Source organism: Schistocerca cancellata, chromosome 8 (genome assembly GCF_023864275.1).
Source record: "Schistocerca cancellata isolate TAMUIC-IGC-003103 chromosome 8, iqSchCanc2.1, whole genome shotgun sequence".
Taxonomy (NCBI): domain Eukaryota; kingdom Metazoa; phylum Arthropoda; class Insecta; order Orthoptera; family Acrididae; genus Schistocerca; species Schistocerca cancellata.
The window spans coordinates 600,067,258-600,091,009 of NC_064633.1; the positions used below are offsets into that span (position 1 = coordinate 600,067,258).

At 38.8% G+C, this 23,752-nt stretch overlaps 1 protein-coding gene across 1 annotated transcript in view; it reads right to left on the reverse strand.

Moving 5' to 3' along the window:
• Nucleotides 1-23,752, reverse strand: part of LOC126095705 (neurobeachin-like) — a 294,661-nt gene that overhangs the window by 7,860 nt on the left and 263,049 nt on the right. Inside the window, exons 9-16 of the mRNA XM_049910456.1 lie at nucleotides 20,017-20,169; nucleotides 15,118-15,190; nucleotides 14,513-14,607; nucleotides 14,332-14,421; nucleotides 13,956-14,133; nucleotides 12,809-12,889; nucleotides 12,553-12,720; nucleotides 705-968 (exon numbers count right to left, since the gene is read on the reverse strand). Of these exons, the coding sequence (XP_049766413.1) occupies nucleotides 705-968; nucleotides 12,553-12,720; nucleotides 12,809-12,889; nucleotides 13,956-14,133; nucleotides 14,332-14,421; nucleotides 14,513-14,607; nucleotides 15,118-15,190; nucleotides 20,017-20,169 (1,102 nt within the window). The remainder of the gene's footprint in view (nucleotides 1-704; nucleotides 969-12,552; nucleotides 12,721-12,808; nucleotides 12,890-13,955; nucleotides 14,134-14,331; nucleotides 14,422-14,512; nucleotides 14,608-15,117; nucleotides 15,191-20,016; nucleotides 20,170-23,752) is intronic.

Consider the following 23,752-nt stretch of genomic DNA (forward strand, 5'->3'; position numbering starts at 1 on the left):
GGCAGCCTCGGATGCAATTTCCACTTTGCCAGGAGTGTTTGAAAGTGGGTGACAGTCACTCCAGCATCATTGCACGGTGTGCATTCAAGCAGGACGGATAATTTTGAGCACTTCTTGTAACTGTTTTCAGATAAAGATTATATAAAAGTAACATCACCTCGACTTCTCATTTATCTCGATGTCACAAATACATTTAAAATGTTGCCCTGCAGACCTGCTGCCATGTTGTGTGCCTACCCTCTTGGCAGTGTGCAATGCTGTTCAACAACACCTAGCACTGTATGTTAAGGGATGTGACATGGGCTGCTATGTGAAATATGCTTGTTATGACCCACTCTACCAGCCGTGTGCAATATTCTAACTGCATCACTCTGTAAAATGAGTTTGTTTTTGACCTTCACTGCATTGCTCCAGAAGATTATGCTATATGATAGTATCGTGTGAAAATAAGCACGGTTTACTTCAATCCCGTGTGAAGATCCAACACAATGATATAAATTTCTCAGTGAAAAGCACTTGAGCTTTTTAGTTATTACAGAGAGGAATCTTGAATAAAAGACACCACCTGGAAGTACAGTAACATATTAAATACACAAATCCATTTAAATACCGAACAAGTTGTGGAAACTTTGCCAAATACATTTCATTCTACTAATTGTTTGGATCTCTTAATGATAAAAACTTGCACTGACACCTGTACTCACTTGTCGAACCTGATACTACGAGTCCGAGCTCGGCAGAAATGACGACACTGGTGACGGGCTGCTCGTGGCCTGTGAGAGTGGCGCGTGGCGTGGGTGTTTCACCTTCCCCGACAATGGTTTGCGTTCGTGCATTCCAGTGCCACAGCAATACTGTGCAGTCAGCTGAGCCTGATGCTATATAGCAGTCTGACGTAATATTGCACTCGGAGCGTGAGAGACACGTAACTACACCGTAGTGACCAAAAATTATTTGAACTATCTTTGCTGCAACAGAAAAATGAAACATGTAAAAATCAGAACATTGTTCATAAAATGACAAAACATAAACATCAACAAAAAATAAGCAACAGTCATGCAGTATAAGAATTTACTTCAATCTGCAGGGGCTAATAATAATAGATAAGGACTGGGAAGGTCTCAGCTGTGGCTTACTGGTAGGTACCAATACAATATCATCTGCCCAGAATGTTTTGAGAAAAAATGAAAAACCAAATCAGAATAGCTGGCTTGTATGAACTATCCTGAATAATTTCTACATCAGAAGTTTTCTTACACCTAACGATTCCTTCCAGTGAGATGCAACTGCCATAATATAATCGAGCAGATCAAATATTAACAGTATTTTTCTATTTATCCATTGATTTCACTGACACAGACACTGCAAAGATTCACATGGATTACATTTTTGTTTGTTATGAAATTCAAATTTATTAATATATGAAAAACCAGTAACTGCCTCTTTTATTTATGTGCATACGAGTGTGGTCCCATAAGTACCCAATCCAACAAAGAAAATACAAAAATTTTGGAAAAAATATATTTATTTTTCAACATAATCTGCTTTCAGCTCTATAAACTTTTCCCAGCGAGGTTCAATAAGTTCGATACCGTTTTTATAATGAGAACGGTCTAATTCCTCAAAATAGCCATTAACAACCATCATCACGTCTTTATTTGTTGAAAATCTTCGACCACCGAGCCATTTTTTCACATTTGGGAACAGAAAATAATTTGAGAGGGCTAAATCAAGCAAATAGGGCGCATGAGGTAGCAATTCAAACTATGATTCATAAATTTTGGCCATTGCAGTAACGGACTTGTGAATTGGTACATTGTCCTGAAGAAAAAACACTTTCTTCTTGGCCAAATGCAGCTGTTTTTGCTCGATTTCTTCACCCAAGCATTGCAATAAGTTCACATAATACTCGCCATTGATAGTTTTTCCTTTTTGAAGGTAGTCAATGAAAATTATCCCACGCGCATCCCAAAAAACCGACACCGTGACCTTCCCTGCAGATGAAATGGTCTTTGCCTTCTTTGGAGTCAGTTCTCCAATCTATGTCCATTGTTTGGTTGTTCTTTTGTCTTGGGAGTAAAGTGGTGGATCCATGTTTCATCCATGGCTATGAAAAAGTGCAAAAAATCAGCTTTGTTGCTGTGAAACATCTCTAAAAACTCAACTGAAACATCTTCATGACACTGTTTTTGCTCAAGTGTCAGCAAACGCAGCAAAAACCTTGCACATAAGTTTTCCCATGCCCAAATTCTCAGATAATATGCAATGTACTACACCTTTTGAAATGCCTACTATGTCTGCTTGGTCACACACTTTCAGCTGATGATAACTCAGTACTGCTTTGTGGCTTTTCTTCACCATTTCTGGACTCTTCACCTCATTTGGTTGACCACTGCGCTGCTTGTCCTGGCAGCTCATATAGCCTCACTTACACTCAGCTACCCAATATTTTACTGTTATCAACAAAGGAGCAGGCACTCCCAAAGTAGAATAGATCATATGCTTTCTAATCCAGAAGTATTTTTCAACAATAACTGCCATCTCACTGTCAGACCATGTACTTATGGGACCATCCTTGTATTCCATCGATCCAGTAGTAGTAGTAGTAGTAGTAGTAGTAGTAGTTTACTCATTCAGAGACAATTTACATTGGGTGGATTTCATCAGATAAATACATAGCATTATAAATACCACATTAAAAATTGCATGTACAATTCAGTTCATTACAAAAATAATGAAAGATATTTTATATGGAATACATAGTTGACATTTACGTACAAATGCATGGTATTAGGTTGGTGCATAAGTTTATAGCATTTTTCCATAAGTTTAATGAACACAACAAACACACATAACAGAGACTTTAGCCACCCATAATATACACTCCTTCACTATTTACAACAGTCTGTCAATGCTTGGGCAACTTTTCGGTTCCATAACTGTAGAAATCACGTGGTTCTGAAACGAAGAAATCACTGAGCCATGTTTGGAGTGCATTTTCATCCAGAAAGGAAGTCCTTAAAGGTTGTTCAGCTGAGAGCAGAAAAACTGAAAATCTGAGGGCACAAGACCTGGTGAATAAGGTAGGTGAAGAATGACTTCCCAAGCCAACTCCCGTGCACTGTTTTTTGTCAGTTTAGCAGAATGTGGGTGGGTGCTATTGTGGAGTAGCATCATTTCGCACAATCTTTCTGGTCATTGCTCTTGGATTGTGCTGGGAAGACACCTCAGTTGTTGACAATAATTGTCAGCAGTGATGGGTACACCTCGGGAAAGCAATTTATAGTACATCACATTGTCGCTGCTCTGCCACATGCATAACATTATCATTTGTGGATGCACACAGGTCATTGTATGGGGAGTTGTCACTTTGTTTGGGCTCAACCACTCCTTTCTTATCCTTATGTTAGCATAAAGACACAATTTCTCAACACCACCAGTAACGATACACGACAGGAATGATCAGTGTTGTAAATGAGCCAATTGATGATGAGCAAGCAGAGATGCACATATGGCTACTCACTGATTTTTGTGATTTTGGCTTAGAGCATTGGTACCCATACACCTGATTTTACAACCTTCCCCATTGCACGAAAATGTCACACAATGCTGGAATGATCACAGTTCATCAAATCTGCCAGTTCTCAAGTACTCTGACATGGTTTACTGTGGATTAATATGTTTAAATGATCTACATCAATCCTCAAAGGTCTTCCTGAATGTGTTGAGTCACTAATTTCAAAACAATTGTTCTTAAAACAAGAAAACCATTTTCTTGCAATGCTCTGCCAATGGCACTATCCCCATACACGGCACAAATGTTTCTGGCTTCCTCAGCTGCTGTCACGCCTCTACTGAACTCAAACAGATGAATATGTCAGAAATGTTCTGATTTCTCTGCTTGGCTCTCCATTTTTTACCGTCTGCAGCACCACTCACTATCTTCAAACAATAAAACGACAACATGTAAACTCAAACAGCAACAGTGAATTGCAAATGATAAATGATAATCAATAAATAAAGCCGGGGTAACCAGAAAACAAAACACAAAACAAAAATGGTATGAACTTATTAAAAATCTGAGTACTGCTTCCTTAAATGCAGGAAATTTTTTTATTTCTTTCATCTACGCTGGAAGTTTGCTATACAATCTAGTACTTTGAATCTTTGTTTCTTTTTTAACTAAAGCTTCGTTTACTCTTTTTATATGGATATCATTGCACATTATTGTATTATATGAATGAAAATCTGAGTTAGTTTTGAAATTGTCAGTGTACCTTTTTATGTTTACACTTTTTTGTATACGGAGTCATGGTAAAGGTAAAATACTCAGCTCTTGAAGTAAATGATTGTAAGGTGTTAGCCTTGAACTGTTGACAGTTATTCTAACGGTTCACTTTTGTACAGTGAAGATTGTTTTTATGTTTGTCTTATTATGACCCCAAAAAGTGAGACCATAACTAATGGCAGAATGGATTTAAGCAAAGTAGACAATTTACTACACTGTCTACTACACGTAACACTAATTCCATGTAACACAAAGAAAGGAGAGGTTAAAATGTTAGTGATTCAGAAGACGTGCGCTGTCCAGCCTAAATTTTCATCGATAATGACACGTAAAAATTTTGTGACAGCCATCCTCTCAATTTCTTTATTTTGCATTCTGAGGTCTATGTCATTAGGTGACTGTTTTTCTGTAATGGGTATAATTAGTTAACATCTCAATTTCAAACCAATTTTGTAAATATTCCAACACTCTGGTTACTGATTTTGGCAATATATGGTTTACATCAGTTATAACAACATTTAAACAAAGCAGTGGATAACCAGGATGGGATAACGACAATATTATGGAAAGGATAGATTGTTACTCACTATACAGAGGAGACGTTGAGCCACAGACAGGCACAACAAAAAGATTGCTACACATGTGAGGTTTTGGTCAAAAGACCTTGTAAAATACACACACACACACACACACACACACACACACACACACAAAAGGCCAATGTGTCTGACCGCTAGGTCCAGACTGTGAGCAACTGTGACTGGTGGGAGAAGCATTCTGGGTAGTGGGAGTAAGGAAGTGGCTAGGGTGGGGATGAGAAGGGATAACAGTGTACGGGTGGTCAAGGGCGTAGTGTTGGTTGTGGGAGCAAGCACGGACATGGTGGGGACAAGGTAGGACTATTAGGTGCACTCAAGAGGTTTGAGGCTGGGGAGGTGTAGGGGTGCAGTGGAGGTGGGGGAGCGGGCATGGTAGGGGGGGGGGGAGGGGAAGGGAAGTGGAGGAGGGGAGAAGTAGGGGAGGGGAAAAGAAGAGAGAGACTAGTGAGTACACTGATGGAATAGAAGGCTGTGAATTGCTGGATTGGGACAGGGGAAGGGGATAGATGAGTGAAGGACATGGACTAGTGAAGGTTGAGGCAAGATGGGGTTCTGGGAAGTACCTTGCACAGAAACAGGTCTCCTGTGCTTTTTCACTCCGGTCACCTACGACTTTCCTCGTTCCCATCATCTAGTCAGAAAGGAGCACTACACTCGTTACTCAGTGCCATCCAGGACTAGAGCAACTGAATCATATTCTCTGCCAGGGTTTCAACTACTTCTTGTCATGCCCTGAAGTGAGGATTACCCTATACACTATCCTTCTCACCACTTCCACAGTGGTACTCCACCACCCACCGAACCTTCGCAATATCCTTGGCTATCCCTACTCCACCCCTGGTCCCAACCCCTTGCCTCATGGCTCATGTATGTGTAAGAGACCTACATACAAGACCTGTTCCATACATTCCTCCCACCACCAACAAATCCAGTCAGGTCACAAGCATCACCTGTTCCATCAAAAGCAGAGCTTCTGTGAAGGCAGCCACATGATCTACAAACTAAGCTGCAACCATGTGCTGCATTCTATGAGGGCTTGAGAACCAACAAGCTGAACCTTCCTTGAAGGTTAAAACTGTGAGCTGGATTGAGACTCAAACTCGGGACCTCTGGCTTCGCAGGCAAGCACTCTACCAACTGAGCTACCCAAGAATGACTCACAACCTGTTCTCATAGCCTTACTTCCTTCAGTACCAACAAGCTGTCTGTACACTGACGAACTGTGGCTAAGAGACAGCTGGACCACCCAGTTGCTGAGCACGCTGCCCATCATAACGTTCTTCATTTTAATGACTGCTTTACAGCCTGTGTCATATGGATCCTTCTTACCAACACCCGATTTTCTGAATTTCATAGGTGGTACTTCTCCCTGCAATACATCCTACATTCCTGTAATCCCCTTGGCCTGAACATCTGGCAGTCCCTGTCCTTCACCCACAAATACCGTTCCCTCCTCTCACTCCAGCACTACACATTCTTTTATTCCACCACCGAACCCACTAGTCTCTCACATTTTTTTCCTTCCTCTACTTCTCTCCTCCTCTGCTGTCCCCCCCCCCCCCCCCCAGCCCTACATCCCTGCATGCTCCCACAAGCAGCACTACACCTCCCCCCCCATCCTATCCCTCTCCTCCTTGTCCCAGCCGCCTCCTTAGCCCCACCATCCAAGAGTGCTTCTCCCAACAGGTAAAGTTGCTCACAGTGGCCAGACACATTGGTTGTGCATGTGAGTTGTGCACATTTTCTGTTTTAGAAGAAGGCCTTTGGGCCAAAAGCTAACATGTATAGCAGTGTCTATGTTGTGCCTGTCTGCAACTGAACATCTCCTCTATATGGCATGTAACAGTCCACCATTTTCATTACAGCAACATTTGTATCATCAGAAAGCAGGGTTATGTGCAAACCATCGATTGGAATCTTTGTCATTTCCACAAACAAAACATAAGAGAGGTCCCAGAACACTGCCCTGTGGTACCCCAATTGATACAGTATTAAAATCAGATCTGTAAACAATACTTTGGTTTTTAATGTTTACTGAGGTAATTTCTACTGCCTATTAAGGGGATATAACTGAAACCATTTTGTTGCCACTCCCCGTATACCAACAGCTTCTAATCTGTCTAGCAAGATTACATATTAGACATGTGTGTGACCTAGGACGTGGAATGAATCAAGATATAAATTACACAGAAAATGCAACAAAGAAAATTTATTTCAAACATTTAAGGTGCTCTTAGGTTCAGCACAATTACCTTACTGGCAGAAAAACTGTTAAAGAAAATATAAAAAAAACCACAGTAATAAAAAAAAATTAAGTAACAAACAAAGTCATCTTTGGCGCTCCCCACCAGTGCACGAGTTTTATTTGGAGGACAAAACACAGTTCCGACCCGGTGTTTCTTCAGAATGCGGGCGATTTTCCCCGAGAGTGCGCCTGTGTATGGAATAAATGCAGTGCCTACCTCCTCCCTCGTGACTTCATCCATCTCAACAGGTTGTGCTGCAGTGGTTGGGTGGAGAGCACGTTGAATCTGCCACTCTGAGTACCCATTTTTTCGAAATACAGTTCTCAGATGTTCCAATTGGAAAGATGACCTCGGTTTGAGGAAGGCCGGCGTGTACCAGATTCCGTGTCAATGTGGCAAGTCGTATATTGGTCAGACGATGCGTACCGTCGAGGATTGATGCCGTGAACACCAGAGGCACACTCGACTGATGTATCCGAGCAAGTCGGCGGTCGCTGAACATTGTTTGTCGGAAAATCACGCCATTGAGTATGACCGCACGAGGATTCTGGTACAGACGTCGAGATACTGGGACAGCGTTGTTAGAGAGGCCATCGAAATTCGCACCAATGACGACCTCATAAACCGGGACTGTGGCTATAATCTTAGCAAGGCTTGGGAACCAGCGATCGGGTTAATCAAGAGTAAATCGAGCAGACGTATAGTTGTGACGACCACGGCGGACAGAGCCATCACACCGACGTCATCTCAGACGCCGTCGCAATCTGTTCCACCGCGCGACCGTGGCGCTGGGCGCGGACGGCGGAGGGAGCGCGCCGCGGGCGGAGGGTATTTAAATCGGCCACCGCCGCGACCGAACCCAGTTCCCTCTGAGCAGCCATAGCGTACGGATCTCCGTGCCGGTACGTTCACAGGAGCTCAGTCCGTCAGTTCACCTGATGATGGCGACATGTTTGATCGCCGAAATATTGTGCCCGTTGGACACTATAGACCGGCAGCATACCCGTGGATATTTTGATTATTTATGAATGTGTTTGTGAGTTGCAAAAAATAAAAAGAAACACATGCAAGTGTTTATTTTGTGGACAGTTACATACAGTGTCACATCAGTAGAAGACACACACACATTTGTGTGCCATCAACTATGAGATTTAAGAAATTCAAACTGAAATCCAGGTTTCGGTGCTGTCCCTTCTTTCAATGCAAAAACCGGACATATTGCTGTGCAAGAACTGAATACTGAAACAGTGTACAATTCTGCATTGGCTCAGCAAATGCAAATAACAATGCTGACTGCACAACACTGTGCATTTGCTCTTTCTGCTAAGCCAGGAATGATGTGATGCCAGATATGAAAATGATAACTTTCCTCATGACTTCTTCCACTTTGTGACCACAGACAGTCAAGAGCAATGAACTGCCCATGTGTCAGTTCAAGTGGTACTATGATTCCACCTTTTATCCCTGAACAACAAAAAAATCGTTTGTCATGGAAAATATTTTTGCACACTGACAAGTTACTGATAATCATGAACAATTTATGCTAATAGCAATTTAGATCAGTGGATGACAGCACTGGTGTTTAACATTAGTGTGCATCCGCCACATCATCAAGCTTATCTCATTTTGAAATCTCAATTAAATGTTCAACAATAATGGAAATTCCTGGATAAAACAACATGTTCAATAAGGGAAAGGCAATCACTTGGCAATAGTGGATTGACATGTGCAGCATTGACACATGTAATAGAAACCATTATGTGCATCTATCAGTCTGCTATAGGTAAATTACTTGTTTGCTGCACCAAATCACCAGACCAAAGGCTGAGGCACATGCTTTATCAAGGAAAAAAGGGTCGACAAAACCCATTCAGAATTTTGGCAGGACCTGCCAGGTACAACAGTCACAATTACAATTTCGGACTATATGTTTTTGCATATTTCAAAACAGAAATTACCATCAGTAGTGGAAGTAGCATTGGTCGTGTACTACGATCAACCTACAAATAAATTGCCAAATGCAGCTGACAAAATATATGCAACATTGCACTTATCAGCATCTCTTGCTAACACATCATCAGCAGATGATGTGTCAGGTGACTCAACTTATGGGATGTCAAACTCTATGAAACAGGTGCCACTGGCCATTGGCATTGTCACACCCCGCCACTCACTGAGTTTTCCCGAAGAGCTCTGAAGTTTATGTGCCACAACTGAGATGCTGGCCAAACAGATTCGAATATAGCACCTCTGAGGAAGACCTTAGTAAACAGCTGTGATCCTGACACACAACAGTGCCAAAATTAACAGTGACTTCATGATAAATTTGTATTTGCTGGTGCGACATGCTGTGACGTGCCATGGTGGATTCTTACCATCTGTTATGATTTTTCCACTCTCAAAACTATTTTTTCTAATCTTAATCATATTTTCAACTAGCTCTGCAGATGATGAAGAAATTGATGAAATGTATGATGAGATAAAAGAAAATATTCAGGTAGTGAAGGGAGACGAAAATTTAATAGTCATGGGTGACTGGAATTCGACAGTAGGAAAAGGAAGAGAAGGAAACGTAGAAGGTGAATATGGATTGGGGCCAAGAAACGAAAGAGGAAGCCGCCTGGTAGAATTTTGCACAGAGCATAACTTAATCATAGCTAACACTTGGTTCAAGAATCATGAAAGAAGGTTGTATACATGGAAGAACCCTGGAGATACTAGAAGGTTTCAGGTAGATTACATAATGGTAAGACAGAGATTTAGGAACCAGATTTTATATTGTAAGACATTTCCAGGGGCAGATGTGGACTCCGACCACAATCTATTGGTTATGAACTGTAGATTAAAACTGAAGAAACTGCAAAAAGGTAGGAATTTAAGAAGAAGGGACCTGGATAAACTGAAAAAACCAGAGGTTGTACAGAGTTTCAGGGAGAGCATAAGGGAACAATTGACAGGAATGGGGGAAAGAAATACAGTAGAAGAAGAATGGGTAGTTTTGAGCAATGAAATAGTGAAGGCAGCAGAGGATCAAGTAGGTAAAAAGACGAGGGCTAGTAGAAATCCTTGGGTGACAGAACAGATACTGAATTTAATTGATGAAAGGAGAAAATACAAAAATGCAGCAAGTGAAGCAGGAAAAAGGAATACAAATGTCTCAAAAATGAGATCGACAGGAAGTGCAAAATGGCTAAGCAGGGATGGCTAGAGGACAAATGTAAGGATGTAGAGGCTTATCTCACTAGGGGTAAGATAGATACTGCCTACAGGAAAATTAAAGAGACCTTTGGAGAAAAGAGAACAACTTGTATGAATATCAAGAGCTCAGATGGAAACCCAGTTCTAAGCAAAGAAGGTAAAGCAGAAAGGTGGAAGGAGTATATAGAGGGTCTATACAGGAGCGATGATCTTGAGGACAATATTATGGAAATGGAAGAGGAGGTAGATGAAGATGAAATGGGAGATATGATACTGCGTGAAGAGTGTGACAGAGCACTGAAAGACCTAAGTCGAAACAAGGCCCCGGGAGTAGACAACATTCCATTAGAACTACTGACAGCCTTGGGAGAGCCAGTCCTGACAAAACTCTACCATCTGGTGAGCAAGATGTATGAGACAGGCGAAATTCCCTAGACTTCAAGAAGAATATAATAATTCCAATCCCAAAGAAAGCAGGTGCTGACAGATGTGAAAATTACCAAACTATCAGTTTAATAAGTCACAGCTGCAAAATCCTAACACAAATTCTTTTTTAGAGACAAATGGAAAAACTTGTAGAAGCCGACCTCGGGGAAGATCAGTTTGGATTCCATAGAAATGTTGGAACACGTGAGGCAATACTGACCCTACGACTTATCTTAGAAGAAAGATTAACGAAAGGCAAACCTACATTTCTAGCATTTGTAGACTTAGAGAAAGCTTTTGACAATGTTGACTGGAATACTCTCTCAAAAAAATCTGAAGGTGGCAGGGGTAAAATACAGGGAGCAAAAGGCTATTTACAATTTGTACAGAAACCAGATGGCAGTTATAAGAGTCGAGGGGCATGAAAGAGAAGCAGTGGTTGGGAAGGGAGTGAGACAGGGTTGTAGCCTCTCCCCGATGCTATTCAATCTGTATATTGAGCAAGCAGTAAAGGAAACAAAAGAAAAGTTTGGAGTAGGTATTAAAATCCATGGAGAAGAAATTAAAACTTTGAGGTTCGCCGATGACATTGTAATTCTGTCAGAGACAGCAAAAGACTTGGAAGAGCAGTTGAACGGAATGGACAGTGTCTTGAAAGGAGGGTATAAGATGAACATCAACAAAAGCAAAACGAGGATAATGGAATTCAGTTGAATTAAGTCAGGTGATGCTGAGGGAATTAGATTAGGAAATGAGACAATTAAAGTAGTAAAGGAGTTTTGCTATTTGGGGAGCAAAATAACTGATGATGGTCGAAGTAGAGAGGATATAAAATGTAGACTGGCAATGGCAAGGAAAACGTTTCTGAAGAAGAAAAATTTGTTAACATCGAGTATAGATTTAAGTGTCAGGAAGTCATTTCTGAAAGTATTTGTATGGAACGTAGCCATGTACGGAAGTGAAACATGGACGATAAATAGTTTAGACAAGAAGAGAATAGCAGCTTTTGAAATGTGGTGCTACAGAAGAATGCTGAAGATTAGATGGGTAGATCACATAACTAATGAGGAGGTACTGAATAGAATTGGGGAGAAGAGGAGTTTGTGGCACAACTTGACTAGAAGAAGGGATCGGTTGGTAGGACATGTTCCGAGGCATCAAGGGATCACCAATTTGGTACTGGAGGGCAGCGTGGAGGGTAAAAATCGTAGAGGGAGACCAAGAGATGAACACACTAAGCAGATTCAGAAGGATGTAGGCTGCAGTAGGTACTGGGAGATGAATAAGCTTGCACAGGATAGAGTAACATGGAGAGCTGCATCAAACCAGTCTCAGGACTGAAGACCACAACAACAACAACAACAACAACATTTTCAATACGTTTATTTATTGGCATGTGACTCTTACGAGAAAATTACAAGATCTTATTTAGACTTTATTTCACTTGAATTTGTTGTTCAGATTACACTGGTATAATTAGTTATCATTAGGGCTCTCAACTAGAAAACACAATTAACTGATGTCAGAACTAAAGCTCACGACATCTAAAACTTTACAAGTTAATCAGTATATTTGAGAAAGGTGGCCCATACCAACAAGATGTCTAGCAGCCCACTTTCCTGTAACACACTCTGAATTATCGGAAACTAGCTATCTTCCAAAATAATTGAAGTTCAGGGCCACTGTCATTTTTGACTGCAGATTTAATCATAACCATTATTAAATTCTGACTTTTTACAATCTATTTTTGTTATTTTATGGCATAATAAAATATTTTATATCAAACAGCACTCACCAGTCTCAGTAGAGAACACTCTGAAGCTGTTGTCCCAGAAACCACAAGCAACAAGAAAACGGCTGTCTACTGTTGTCACAAAGCAGTTGGAACGTATCCGTATCTTTTGGCTGAAGTTATCACCAAGATGTCTTCTCATGGCTGGATTTGAACTGCTGCCTGATTGTGCTGTGCATACAGAATAACACATAATGTTTCTTGTGTCTATGAAGCACACAGAATATTTCCATATTGCAAATTCAGATTGTCAACTTACAAAGTACAGGGTCCATCGACAGTGGAAGATTTGCTGTGGGTGTCTGTGGAGTCTCAGCGTAGCTCGGGGACTGAACAGATGCTGCAAGGAACAAAATAACATTATGATTTTCTTATTATTAAGAGTCAAAATCATTTAGAACTATCTAAACGATAATGCTTTCACCATTTGCTCGTTATTTATTTCCTTATGGAAACATTCTTGCAATTTTGGCTACACAGCAATTGTCAAGTGAATACTTTCAAAATTATTTACATATCACGTCCCTGTGTAAAAGTTTTGAAAACCTATGAGATACTCTCACTTGCTACCATAACAAAGCATGTAAGTGAGATTAATATGATGATCCCATATCGTCAAACAATGAATATGATGTTCTTGACATTTATTATGCCTCCAATTGCAACAGTGTATCCAGAAGGAAATAAATAACAGTCAAATGGCAACAGTATTATCACTTTAACTGAATAATGTTACATTCTTTCCTTATTTTTCTATGCATTATAAAACATGAAAATTATTTCAGAAACAAGCTGAGTATCAAATTTGTATGGATGTGATTTTAAAGTTACACATGCAGGAAACCTAAAAAGAAGTATGACAGCTAAAAACAAAATTGCAACAACAGGCAGGTTAGAAGGATGTTTACTTATCTACATATGAAATTTAGGTGCTTCAGAGAGAGTTGGGAATAATGTAAACCAACTGAACTTGACATGTCCATTGTCAGGAGCTAAAGACAAAAGAGGTGAAAGGAAAATTGTTCACTTACTTACTATGCATGTAAAAATGTGGTGAGCAGCAGTAGTCAGCAATAGGAATTAATTCTAAGCCTAGTTTTAAAATGACAAACACAAGAAATGTAAAAGAATTGGATGTAGCTTCATCCATTTTCCATGTGTGTGTCTGATAACTAGACTGGAAGAGATTTCCACCCTTCCATTATCTTCCTATCTTTCCTCTCATTTTGGCTAAAGCTTCTGATTAAGATTTATTCAGTTCTGAAAGCTTAAGATATGATTTTGCTAGCACTACTAAACTGTCAAGTAGGAGTTTTAATTTATCTGTACACAGTTTTTGAAACTGTAATTTGAAGGTAATAATAAAAAAGGGATTAATATAGCACTGCAAGGAATACTTGACCTACCTGCATAGCTAGTGTTCCACTTGTTTAGTGCAAACTGCTGGTTTGCAGTCACAGTGACAACGGACGGAAGTGGCAACTGGGGATATGTATTTGCCGAAATGTGACAAATAGGTGAGTTAGATGGAAATTTCATTGTCATGCAGACATCTTCTGGGATGCTGGAGAACATCATTGGAGACTTGAAAAACAAAACAAACCTTGTTAGTGATGGAATACACAAGTTGTCATGTGCACAGTTATTGGCTGATTACTAAAGACATTAGTAAAAATAGTTTCATTTACTGGACCAGGCAATTATGATTCTATGCAGATATTGCACTTATGATTTTTCAGCAATCAGGGGAAATACCAGATTGAAACTGATCAAGAGCCTCACCAGATGCATTGCAGAACTCCTAGGAGGATGTGGCTCCATTAGAAGCTGCGAAGGTGTCTGGCCAAAATTACGAATCTGATTTTCAATGGCCTGTGGGGAAAAAAAAATTACAAAAAAATACACTGTACATAACTGAACAATGACAATCGCTTCCTTTTGTTTATCACAGTAGATCTCTCACCTCTTTCATTACTGGATCACTAATACTGTCCATGTCCACACTTCCTTCATATGTCAAGTAGTAAAAGACATTTGTTGCTCTGACAGCTTCAGGGCCTTCAATGGAACAAAAATGATAGAATTCACTAAGGTAAACAGTAGCTTACAACATACTATACAGAAACTCAAATAATGGAGAAAGACTAGTAAATTCTTCAATAACAGATAAAACAATAAGCAATGTAAGCAAAGCACGTAAGCAAAGTAAGGAACCAACAATATCTCATAAGAGAGGCAGAGAGAAAAGCTGATGAGGTTTAATTTTTACAACCGGCTATAAATAGCACTCTTCTAGGTAAAAAAAAAAAAATATATAAATGGAAGAACTTTCAAGCATCTCATTTACTTGTTAATATATCACATCATCATTTTTTTATTTGACATAGTTCTTAAAACAGTCTTTTGTTCCTTGAGACTCTTTTGGTCTTATTAAACATACACAAATATATAGTTCTGTTTCGGACATTGTTCACAACAGAAGTTATTTAATTACACAGTAGCTGACATGATTCTCTGAATCTAAAGCACTTTTATATTTCAGAAATGAATATAAATCACAATACTCACCTCTCTGTTTATATCCAAAAATGAGGTCAATCCACTGGTGCAATTGGCAGGACACAAATTCAGATTCCAAGGCCTGAAATGAACAAGAATCAACTAATTTCCAAGCCAAAATGAATACAGCCATCTGAATCACTAAGGGAAAATGAAATAATGTAGGATTTGTGGTTCTGTCAAGACAAAAATCAGTTTATTTTAAACTTCATTGGTTCTCTGAGGCACAGTCCAATCAGGAGAACCCCAGAAAGAATACAATTACTGTTTTAAGTATCTACTCCACAAATTAAGCTGATCACCACCCAATATGCATTTGAACACCACAGTAACTTAATGAGCGTAGTCATATTGGAGGTGGTATGCCGTTACTTTCTCTGAGAACTGGTTCATCCAGACAAATACAAAAAGCTCTAAAGTACAACTTTACTTTTTCAGCGCACTGCCACACATGAACACCATGTATGCTGCCAGAAAAAGTCTAAGGCAAAACTACACACTTTCTGCAAAATATTTGCACTGATTTAGATACCAGTATATATCTAAAACAAATATCAATCATTTTTGTTAAAATATAAAAATAAATTGGAACATATCTAAAGATTTTCAAATCCTGTTTTAAATGAAAAATGTAAGTGTTATGAAGTGATGCTGGAATAGGGAAATTGTAACCATTTTTCCATCACTGTTTGATGTCATGTCACAACATTTATTTCATGTTTCATCTAAGTCATCAGTCTTTTGAATGCAGTAGTTTAACGCACTTTACATAACATATGTTGGTGAAAGACATGCCTACAGTAATAATAACTTGTAGATATTCTTTTGATGAACACAAACGTGAGTTTGCTACACACATTTTTATGATAATACTGCAATCTGAAAAACACATTCAATTTTGGATGTGGTTACAAGATTAAAGGGAGCACAGGGAATAGGTTTTGCAGGAAAGCCATACACATCATTATGAATCATAAGTAATGAGGGAAGTCTCTGGATATCAATGGATTTTATGCCTAGACTTCAAAACTAAACAGGCACTGCAGCTTTTTCCCCCTCAGTGATGAGAGATATTTTTTGCAGTAATAAACTCATTTCATGAAGTGAATGCAAGAGCCACGTCTTTTGAACAACAGATGATCAACAGGAACCAACCCAGAGTGATGTTGTACAGTGAGAGGCTTCTTTTGTCAAATAAGTAGTGGTTTGAGGAAATCAATGATGTAGTTAATGCCATGGATAAAGGATGGTAGCTTGCAATGTCTCTGTGCTCTTGTTTCTATCTTATTCTCCTGCCCCATCTACTACCTGTGTTTTTCCTTGGTCTCTCACCTTTTGGCACTACAATGAATAACTCTTTATTTCACATACCCCTTTCTCACCATCCTATAACACCACAGCTCATCTCACCTCTGTTTCTCTTCATCTATCATTTTCACATATTCCCAATACATTCTTCCAAGTTTTAACTTGAAACTTCAAAACATAAATAATTATTACTCATTATTAGAACCTTCAGTTTTCAGTTAGAGCTATTATAGTCTTCTGTTACTTTTCACTCCTAATCTACTCCATAGTTCTCTTTCTAACTCAGAATATTCTTCAACAATTACATATGATCCCTTTACTAGTCGAAGCCTTCCCTCACCCCCCTCCTCCTCCCCAACTGCTTCTGGGTATCAGTCAGTGTTACTTAAGTCATCATTGTTCCAAAATATGGTAAGTAGTTACTGATTTCCAAGATTATGTTACATAATATTATTTTTTTGATGTGCACATTTTAAAGCAAAAACAGTAATTACAAGCTTCCACAATTCACATGATGAATGAGTCAATGAATTACTTTTTAGTGAAGAAGTGGAAATGAAATGTATGATGAACGTATTTATAATAATTACTTGTTAGCACTAAATTTTAATGTATTTTTTGCATAGTCTAGTAATAGCTAATATGTAGAAGGATAATGATGACTACTGGTACTTCAAACATTGAAGGACAGTTAACTGGCTTCAGTCATACCTGACAGAGAGGAAACAGAAAGTAGTCTTAGATAAGTCAGACAATTTGTGTGGTGGAATGATTTCATCGGAATGGAGAGACATAAATTGTGGAGTTCCACAGGGCTCTATTCTTGGTCCTTTACTGTTCCTGTTATTTATAAATGATTTACCTTATTCTTCAATGATTCAGTGCAATTTTACCATCTTTGCAGATGATACTAACATAATGGTTAATGGTCTTAAATGTGAAAATGTTCAAGAGTCTGTTAATACTATTCTTATAGATTTAATGAAGTGGTTTACTGCAAATGGTCTTTCACTTAACCTGAGTAAGACTAATTATATTCAGTTCACCCCAACTGCCAAAACTGAGGAAGAAATGACTGTTAAATATGCCACACAGGTCATAGAAAGAGTGGAAGTAACAAAGTTTCTAGGCGTGAAGATTGACTGTAGAGTAAACTGGTCCCATCACATTTTAGATCTTTACAAGAGACTCAGCTCTTCAGTTTTTGCAATGCGAATCATCTCTGTCAGTGCAAACTTAAGCATTAAAAAAGCTGCATACTATGGTTACTTCCATTCTTTGATGGCATATGGAATTATTTTCTGGGGAAATCAACCTCTTGCAAAGAAAATATTCATTGCTCAGAAGCGTGTTGTAAGAGTGATGTCTGGTGTAGATCCTAGATGCAGCTGCAGAAGCCTATTCCGGAATCTGGGAATTCTTACAACTACTTCTCAATATATATACTCACTTATGTGTTTCATAAGTAAAAACACTGATTTATACAAATGTAACAGTGAATACCATCAGTATAACACAAGGAGGAAACATGATTTCCACGCTGAAGGTAAAAATTTGAAGATTGTGCAGAAGGGTGTACAGTCCTCTGGTATAAAGATATTTAATGCTCTTCCTCCAGAAATCAAATGTGAAATTGCCAACAAATCTACATTTAAAGAGCTTCTGAGGCAATTTCTTTTAGCCATGTCATTTTACAGTTTGGAAGAGTTTATGAAACACAGTGAGAAACGGCCTTAAAATAAGATGTATTATCATATAAATTGAACATTAAGCTGAACATTCTTGTCACATATGTAACTCTTTTAGTGTTAACTGCTTATATTTAACAGTCTGGGTTGTATGACCTTTTCAGGTTTAATTTACTTTGTTTTATACCTGTAATCTGTAGGTCTAAGGATTCTCATTCCATTATATTGTGTTATGGATCATTGTAGTGGTTAAGTAACTTTATATTCTTTACCTGTAAACATAGTGTACAAGTACTTGTCATTGACAATGTAAAAATTGACACACACTACATCCATGTGAAATTGTCACAGTTGGATCCATGGTGTAAGAAATAAATAAATAAATAAATAAACATTAGCAGTTGAAACACAGCAAGGTAGGATGGTTCCACTTGTTACAATTCTACTCCTTAAACACATAAAATATGTTTTCTTTGTTCCCTTGTTCACATATCACAGCTACAAAAAAACCTAAATTCTTATTCATGATACATCTGATAAACGTTTATTATTCACTGCATAGTTTCCTGATTACTCATGACAATTGTATAGTTAAAAATCTTTATTTTCCTTCAATATCCATCATAGTCATTTCTTTGTGGTGACTAGTTTCAGACAATCATGTCCATTTCCAAACTGTGGTCTTAGATGTAAGTGTAATCATACAGTTCCCTCCACTTACAGTTACATCTAAGGCTATGGTTTGAAAATGGACATAACTGGCTGAGAAACTACTCACCACAAATAAATAACTATTAACACAGTTGTGATGGATATTTAAAGTAAATAAAGATCTTAATAACCCAAGTTACTGGTACTATCCTCCATCAGAATGTTGGAACTTCATAAAATAGTACAGTTAGATTACTTGAAAATATTTTATTTAAAGAACAATTCAGAATTTATGTTACCCATAGACCGTGTGGATGTCAAAATTCAAGGATGTTAAAATGTCTGTTTGTTCTGAAATTGACCTAGTTCACTCAAAAGCCCTTATTCTCCACTTTCCAACAAAAGTTTTACTTTTCCAAAAACTCAATACTTCAAAAGGTACTTGTATTTGAAATTTTTGTTCTGTACAATGTGTATCTTAAAATGCAATGATTTCTGAAATTCAGTACTATAGTTTTGCACATTTGATTTTTCTATTTACAAAAATGTACACATTCACTAAAATAACCTGTTAATTTGTTAATTAGTCCAGTTATGGAATTGGACTTTCTTGAAATCTCTTGGCATATTTTGGGAACCCCTGTGCACATTAAATTACTCTCCCACAGAGTAGTATCTATAATTTGGCCATTTGCTGACATACAGATTCTAGATAAACAAACTTATTTCTTTGCATGTAGTACTGCTGTATCCTTTAATTTTGCTATCTTTAACAGTCCGCTATTTTGTCAACTCATAAATTTCTGTGATAGATGCATCCACAAATAGATGTTGTGCACAAAGTATGAGTCAATCAGGGGCTAGCAGATATCTCATAAACAATCTATGTCACTCAGAGTGACAAGATAATATATTATCAACTTGAAAATTCTATCAAATCACTATGACCTCAGATATATTAGCTGTGAAAATTACTGAATAAAATTTGCTTACTGAACTGTTACCAAGTGACAACAAAATGAGGAGACTGAAAAATAATTTCAGTAGCATTGCTTGCTTATGTTATTTAACAATGGTTCACCAAATTCAACAATCACAGTATGATGGTCAAAGAAGAAAGCACAAGAGATTTATGTGGTATAAAAATCAAGTTCGTAATGCTTCACAGTGAAATTACACATTACATATGCACAAAAAAAGGACCTCTGGAAAAAGAACAGTTATTATTTTACTATACCCTATAAGAACTGATTCTTCTTACCATTCTGTTGATACGAACAAATTCTTCAGGAGATGAAGCCCAGGGAGGCAGTTCTACATCTCCTACAGCTGTGCCATCTTCTTGCTGGCCCAGTCTATAGCGATTCGCATTCACTAGCATTTCCGGAAGGAAGAAAAACTCTGGTATGAGTTCCTGTAAAGATATGAATGTCACAAAAACATGAGGACTTCCATCAAATTCTTTATTCTGACAACAAAGTACTACCATAATTCTGTACTTGTAACACCTATGAATTTAGGAATGTCTCTACTACTAACAAGTGATTATTCTCCCTTTAAATTTGGCAAAAATTCATAATAATAATAACAATAATAATAATAATAATAAGACTGTTTTGTGTGTCACCTAACTTTACAAGGTTAGACAGAAGGATAATAACCATTGGACACTCTGTACACAATTTATGATTTGTGGGTCCACCTTGAAGCTACACTTTGTTGAACCCTAATTACTTTCAGTGACAATTTAGCTAATATCAGTGGCCTTTTATTCTATTTCTCCCCTCACATATCATAAACATATTACATGTCTGGTTTTCTCATACAGCATACCATGTAACTGATGTCAATTTATTTGCTAACTACTTTGAAATCTTCATTCTCATCCATAAAAAGGTAGCTAACAAATAAAATTTCATTGTGTGTTTACACCACAGCAGGCATCTCAATTTTGTCTGTCTGCTGAGTTTCAGCTGGTAGACAATACATTATCAAAGGTACCACTGTGTCCAGTATAGGGTTTTGCTTTGTGCGCTAATTGATCTGCTGACTTAGTTTTACAACACGTTGTCAGTCAGTTAATGTTGTGATTTTCTAGGTACACACATGAGTTTGTTCATTTATAGTTTCTAGAGACAAGATATTACAGGTTTTATAAATATATGTGTTTCTGTTGCACCTGTAGCGATAATTTTACAGAGTGCCATCAGCTGAGACTGATGTCAGCTGCTGCGCTCACATGAACTGTCAAAAAGTTCATGCCAGAGGCACTGGGTTTTTTTGTGTTGTGTGCTGCGATGTTACAGCTTTCCTTGACTGTTTATAGTTATGGAGATGTCAGAGAATTTTTCTTGCAATTAGAGACCATTCGTTTTTACTTCAACCTCATTTATTGCTACAGTTATTACATTGTTATTCAAGTACCTGCTGTATGTAATCAGTTAATGAAGTTACTCAATTAAGAGATCAATTGGCATTTAAAATTACACACTATCTGGCTAAAGTAGAACACACAATTGTACGTTTGGAGAGCCAACAACTAGAGGTTCAGACAATGGTGACCCTGATGTGATTTAGCCTGCACTATCACAAAGGAGTAACTCAATTTGCGAGTGAATCAAGATTTATGAACTATGGCAGTATTTCCAGACTTACCATATGTTTATCACCCTTCAGGCCACATAACCCAACACTGGTTTGGACAAGTGGAAGCCAATTTTGATTATGCCGGAATAGCTATGTACTCTACCAAGTTCACAATAGTTGTGAGCCAGTTAGACATTCAGTACGGAGCCAAGATTGAAGATATATAACTGCACCACCTACCATGAACTCCTACAAGAAGCTTAAGTCAGAGTTAATATGTAGAGTCTCTGCATCTTAAGAAGAACAGATTAGGCAAGATTTAATGCAGGAGGATATTGGTAATAGGAAGCCATCTCCGTGACTTAGGCACTTGGGAAAAAAGTCATCATTGGCACAGTGCCTGCCAACTTGCTACGTGCATCCGCACCACAAGTGAAGACAATAATAGGATCACTAACAGTGATGCCCTCTGATTCAGTGGCCGATTTGGCTGTCAAGATTGTGGATATAATGACGGCTGCACCAATAAGTACAGTGACAGCACTGTGCAACAACATATCACCAACAATGGCAACACGTGCAGACTACGACAATCTTGCCGTCAAGGTTGATGCGCTCACCAAACAGATTAGCGAGTTGTTATCCTTGCCTGACCATAGTAATGACAGAAACTGACACCATAAAAGGTCAAGAAGCCATTCTTCTGCAACCTCTTTGACTTCTGGGACAGGTAAACCATCCATCTGTTAGTATCATTGCAGATTTGGTGACATGGCGTACAAATGCACCACATGTTTTGCCTTCCCAGATGCCAGTGGCAATCGGACATAGGCACATCATCCCACTGTTGAGCATAATCACAGCACCTGTTTATAAGCACCAGCAAGTCAGGTTGCACGTATTTAGCAGACACAGGGTCAGATCTGTGTGTATCTCCACAGACCCTGCTATATGGCAGTCAACCACCAACCTTGTTTGTCTATCTGTGTCAAACAGTTCTTCTATAACAATGTATGGTACACGGCATATGGAATTGGATGACAATCTCAAGTAAGCATGGGCGTTTACAATTGCGGATGTCATGGAGTGCATCATTAGAGCTGATTTTTTGGTGTTCAACCACCAACTACCAGACATGATGAATGCATGAATTGTTAACAGCATCATCAGCCAGACAGCTTCGGGTTTCTGATGTAGTGCAATGGCCAAGATTTTGCAAGTGGCCAGCAGTGACAGCGAGTACTCGGGCCTACTGCAACAGTTTCCAGCCCTGGCATGCCTGCCTGGAGTGTCTTTAGAGGTATGTCACAGTATCATAAATCATATTAACACTACTGACTGATGGTCTGCCTATCTCATGTCGACCCAGATGTTAGGTCCTGAGTGCTTAGTCATTGTGAAGGTGGACTTTGACATCAAGGCACCATTCGTCCATCGAGAAGTCCATGGTCTTCTCTAATACAGCTTGTGTCAAAAAGGGTGGTGCATGGTGTTCGTGTGGAGACTATCACGCACTTAAAACTTTAACAGTGCCAGACCAGTACCCAGAGCCTTTGTTGCGTAACTACAATCACGCTTTATACCGAGCGACCTTGTTCAGTGTGCTTGATTATACTAAGATGTTTACACAAATTCCAGTGGTAGAGGAAGATATTCCAAAGACAACCATCATCACTATTTGGATTGTTTGAGAGCCGTTTAATGACATTTGGCCTAAGGAATGCTGTGCAGACATGCAAAGATTTATTGATTAAGTCTTCCCCACTGCTTTGTCCACAGCTGAGCAACACAAACAGCATTTAATTTGAAGTTTTTAAATGCTTAGAACACTGTGGCATTGTTCTCAACACCACTAAGTGCATGTTTGGTCAGTTGCAGATCAACTTTCTATGACACGAGATTTCATCTGCCATCTTGCTACCAATACTGGAAAAAGTCAAACCCATTCTGTAGACTGTGAACGAAAGACTGCTAAGGGACTACATTGCTTTCTGGGCATGCTAAACTTCTATCATCAAGATCTGCCACACTTGGCTGAGCTACAACTACCATTGACTGCAGCACACATTAGTCAACTATCAAGGGCAGCTCCCTGATTCAGCGGATAGGCACCATGAGTTCTGTCTTGCATACTAAATTACTCACAAGGGAACCTCCCCATCGCACCCCCCTCAGATTTAGTTATAAGTTGGCACAGTGGATAGGCCTTGAAAAACTGAACACAGATCAATCGAGAAAACAGGAAGAAGTTGTGTGGAACTATGAAAAAAATAAGCAAAATACACAAAGTGAGTAGTCCATGTGCGTCATATGCAACATCAAGGACAGCGTGAGCTCAGGAGCTCCGTGGTCCCATGGTTAGCATGAGCAGCTGCGGAACGAGAGGTCCTTGGTTCAATTTTCTATCGAGT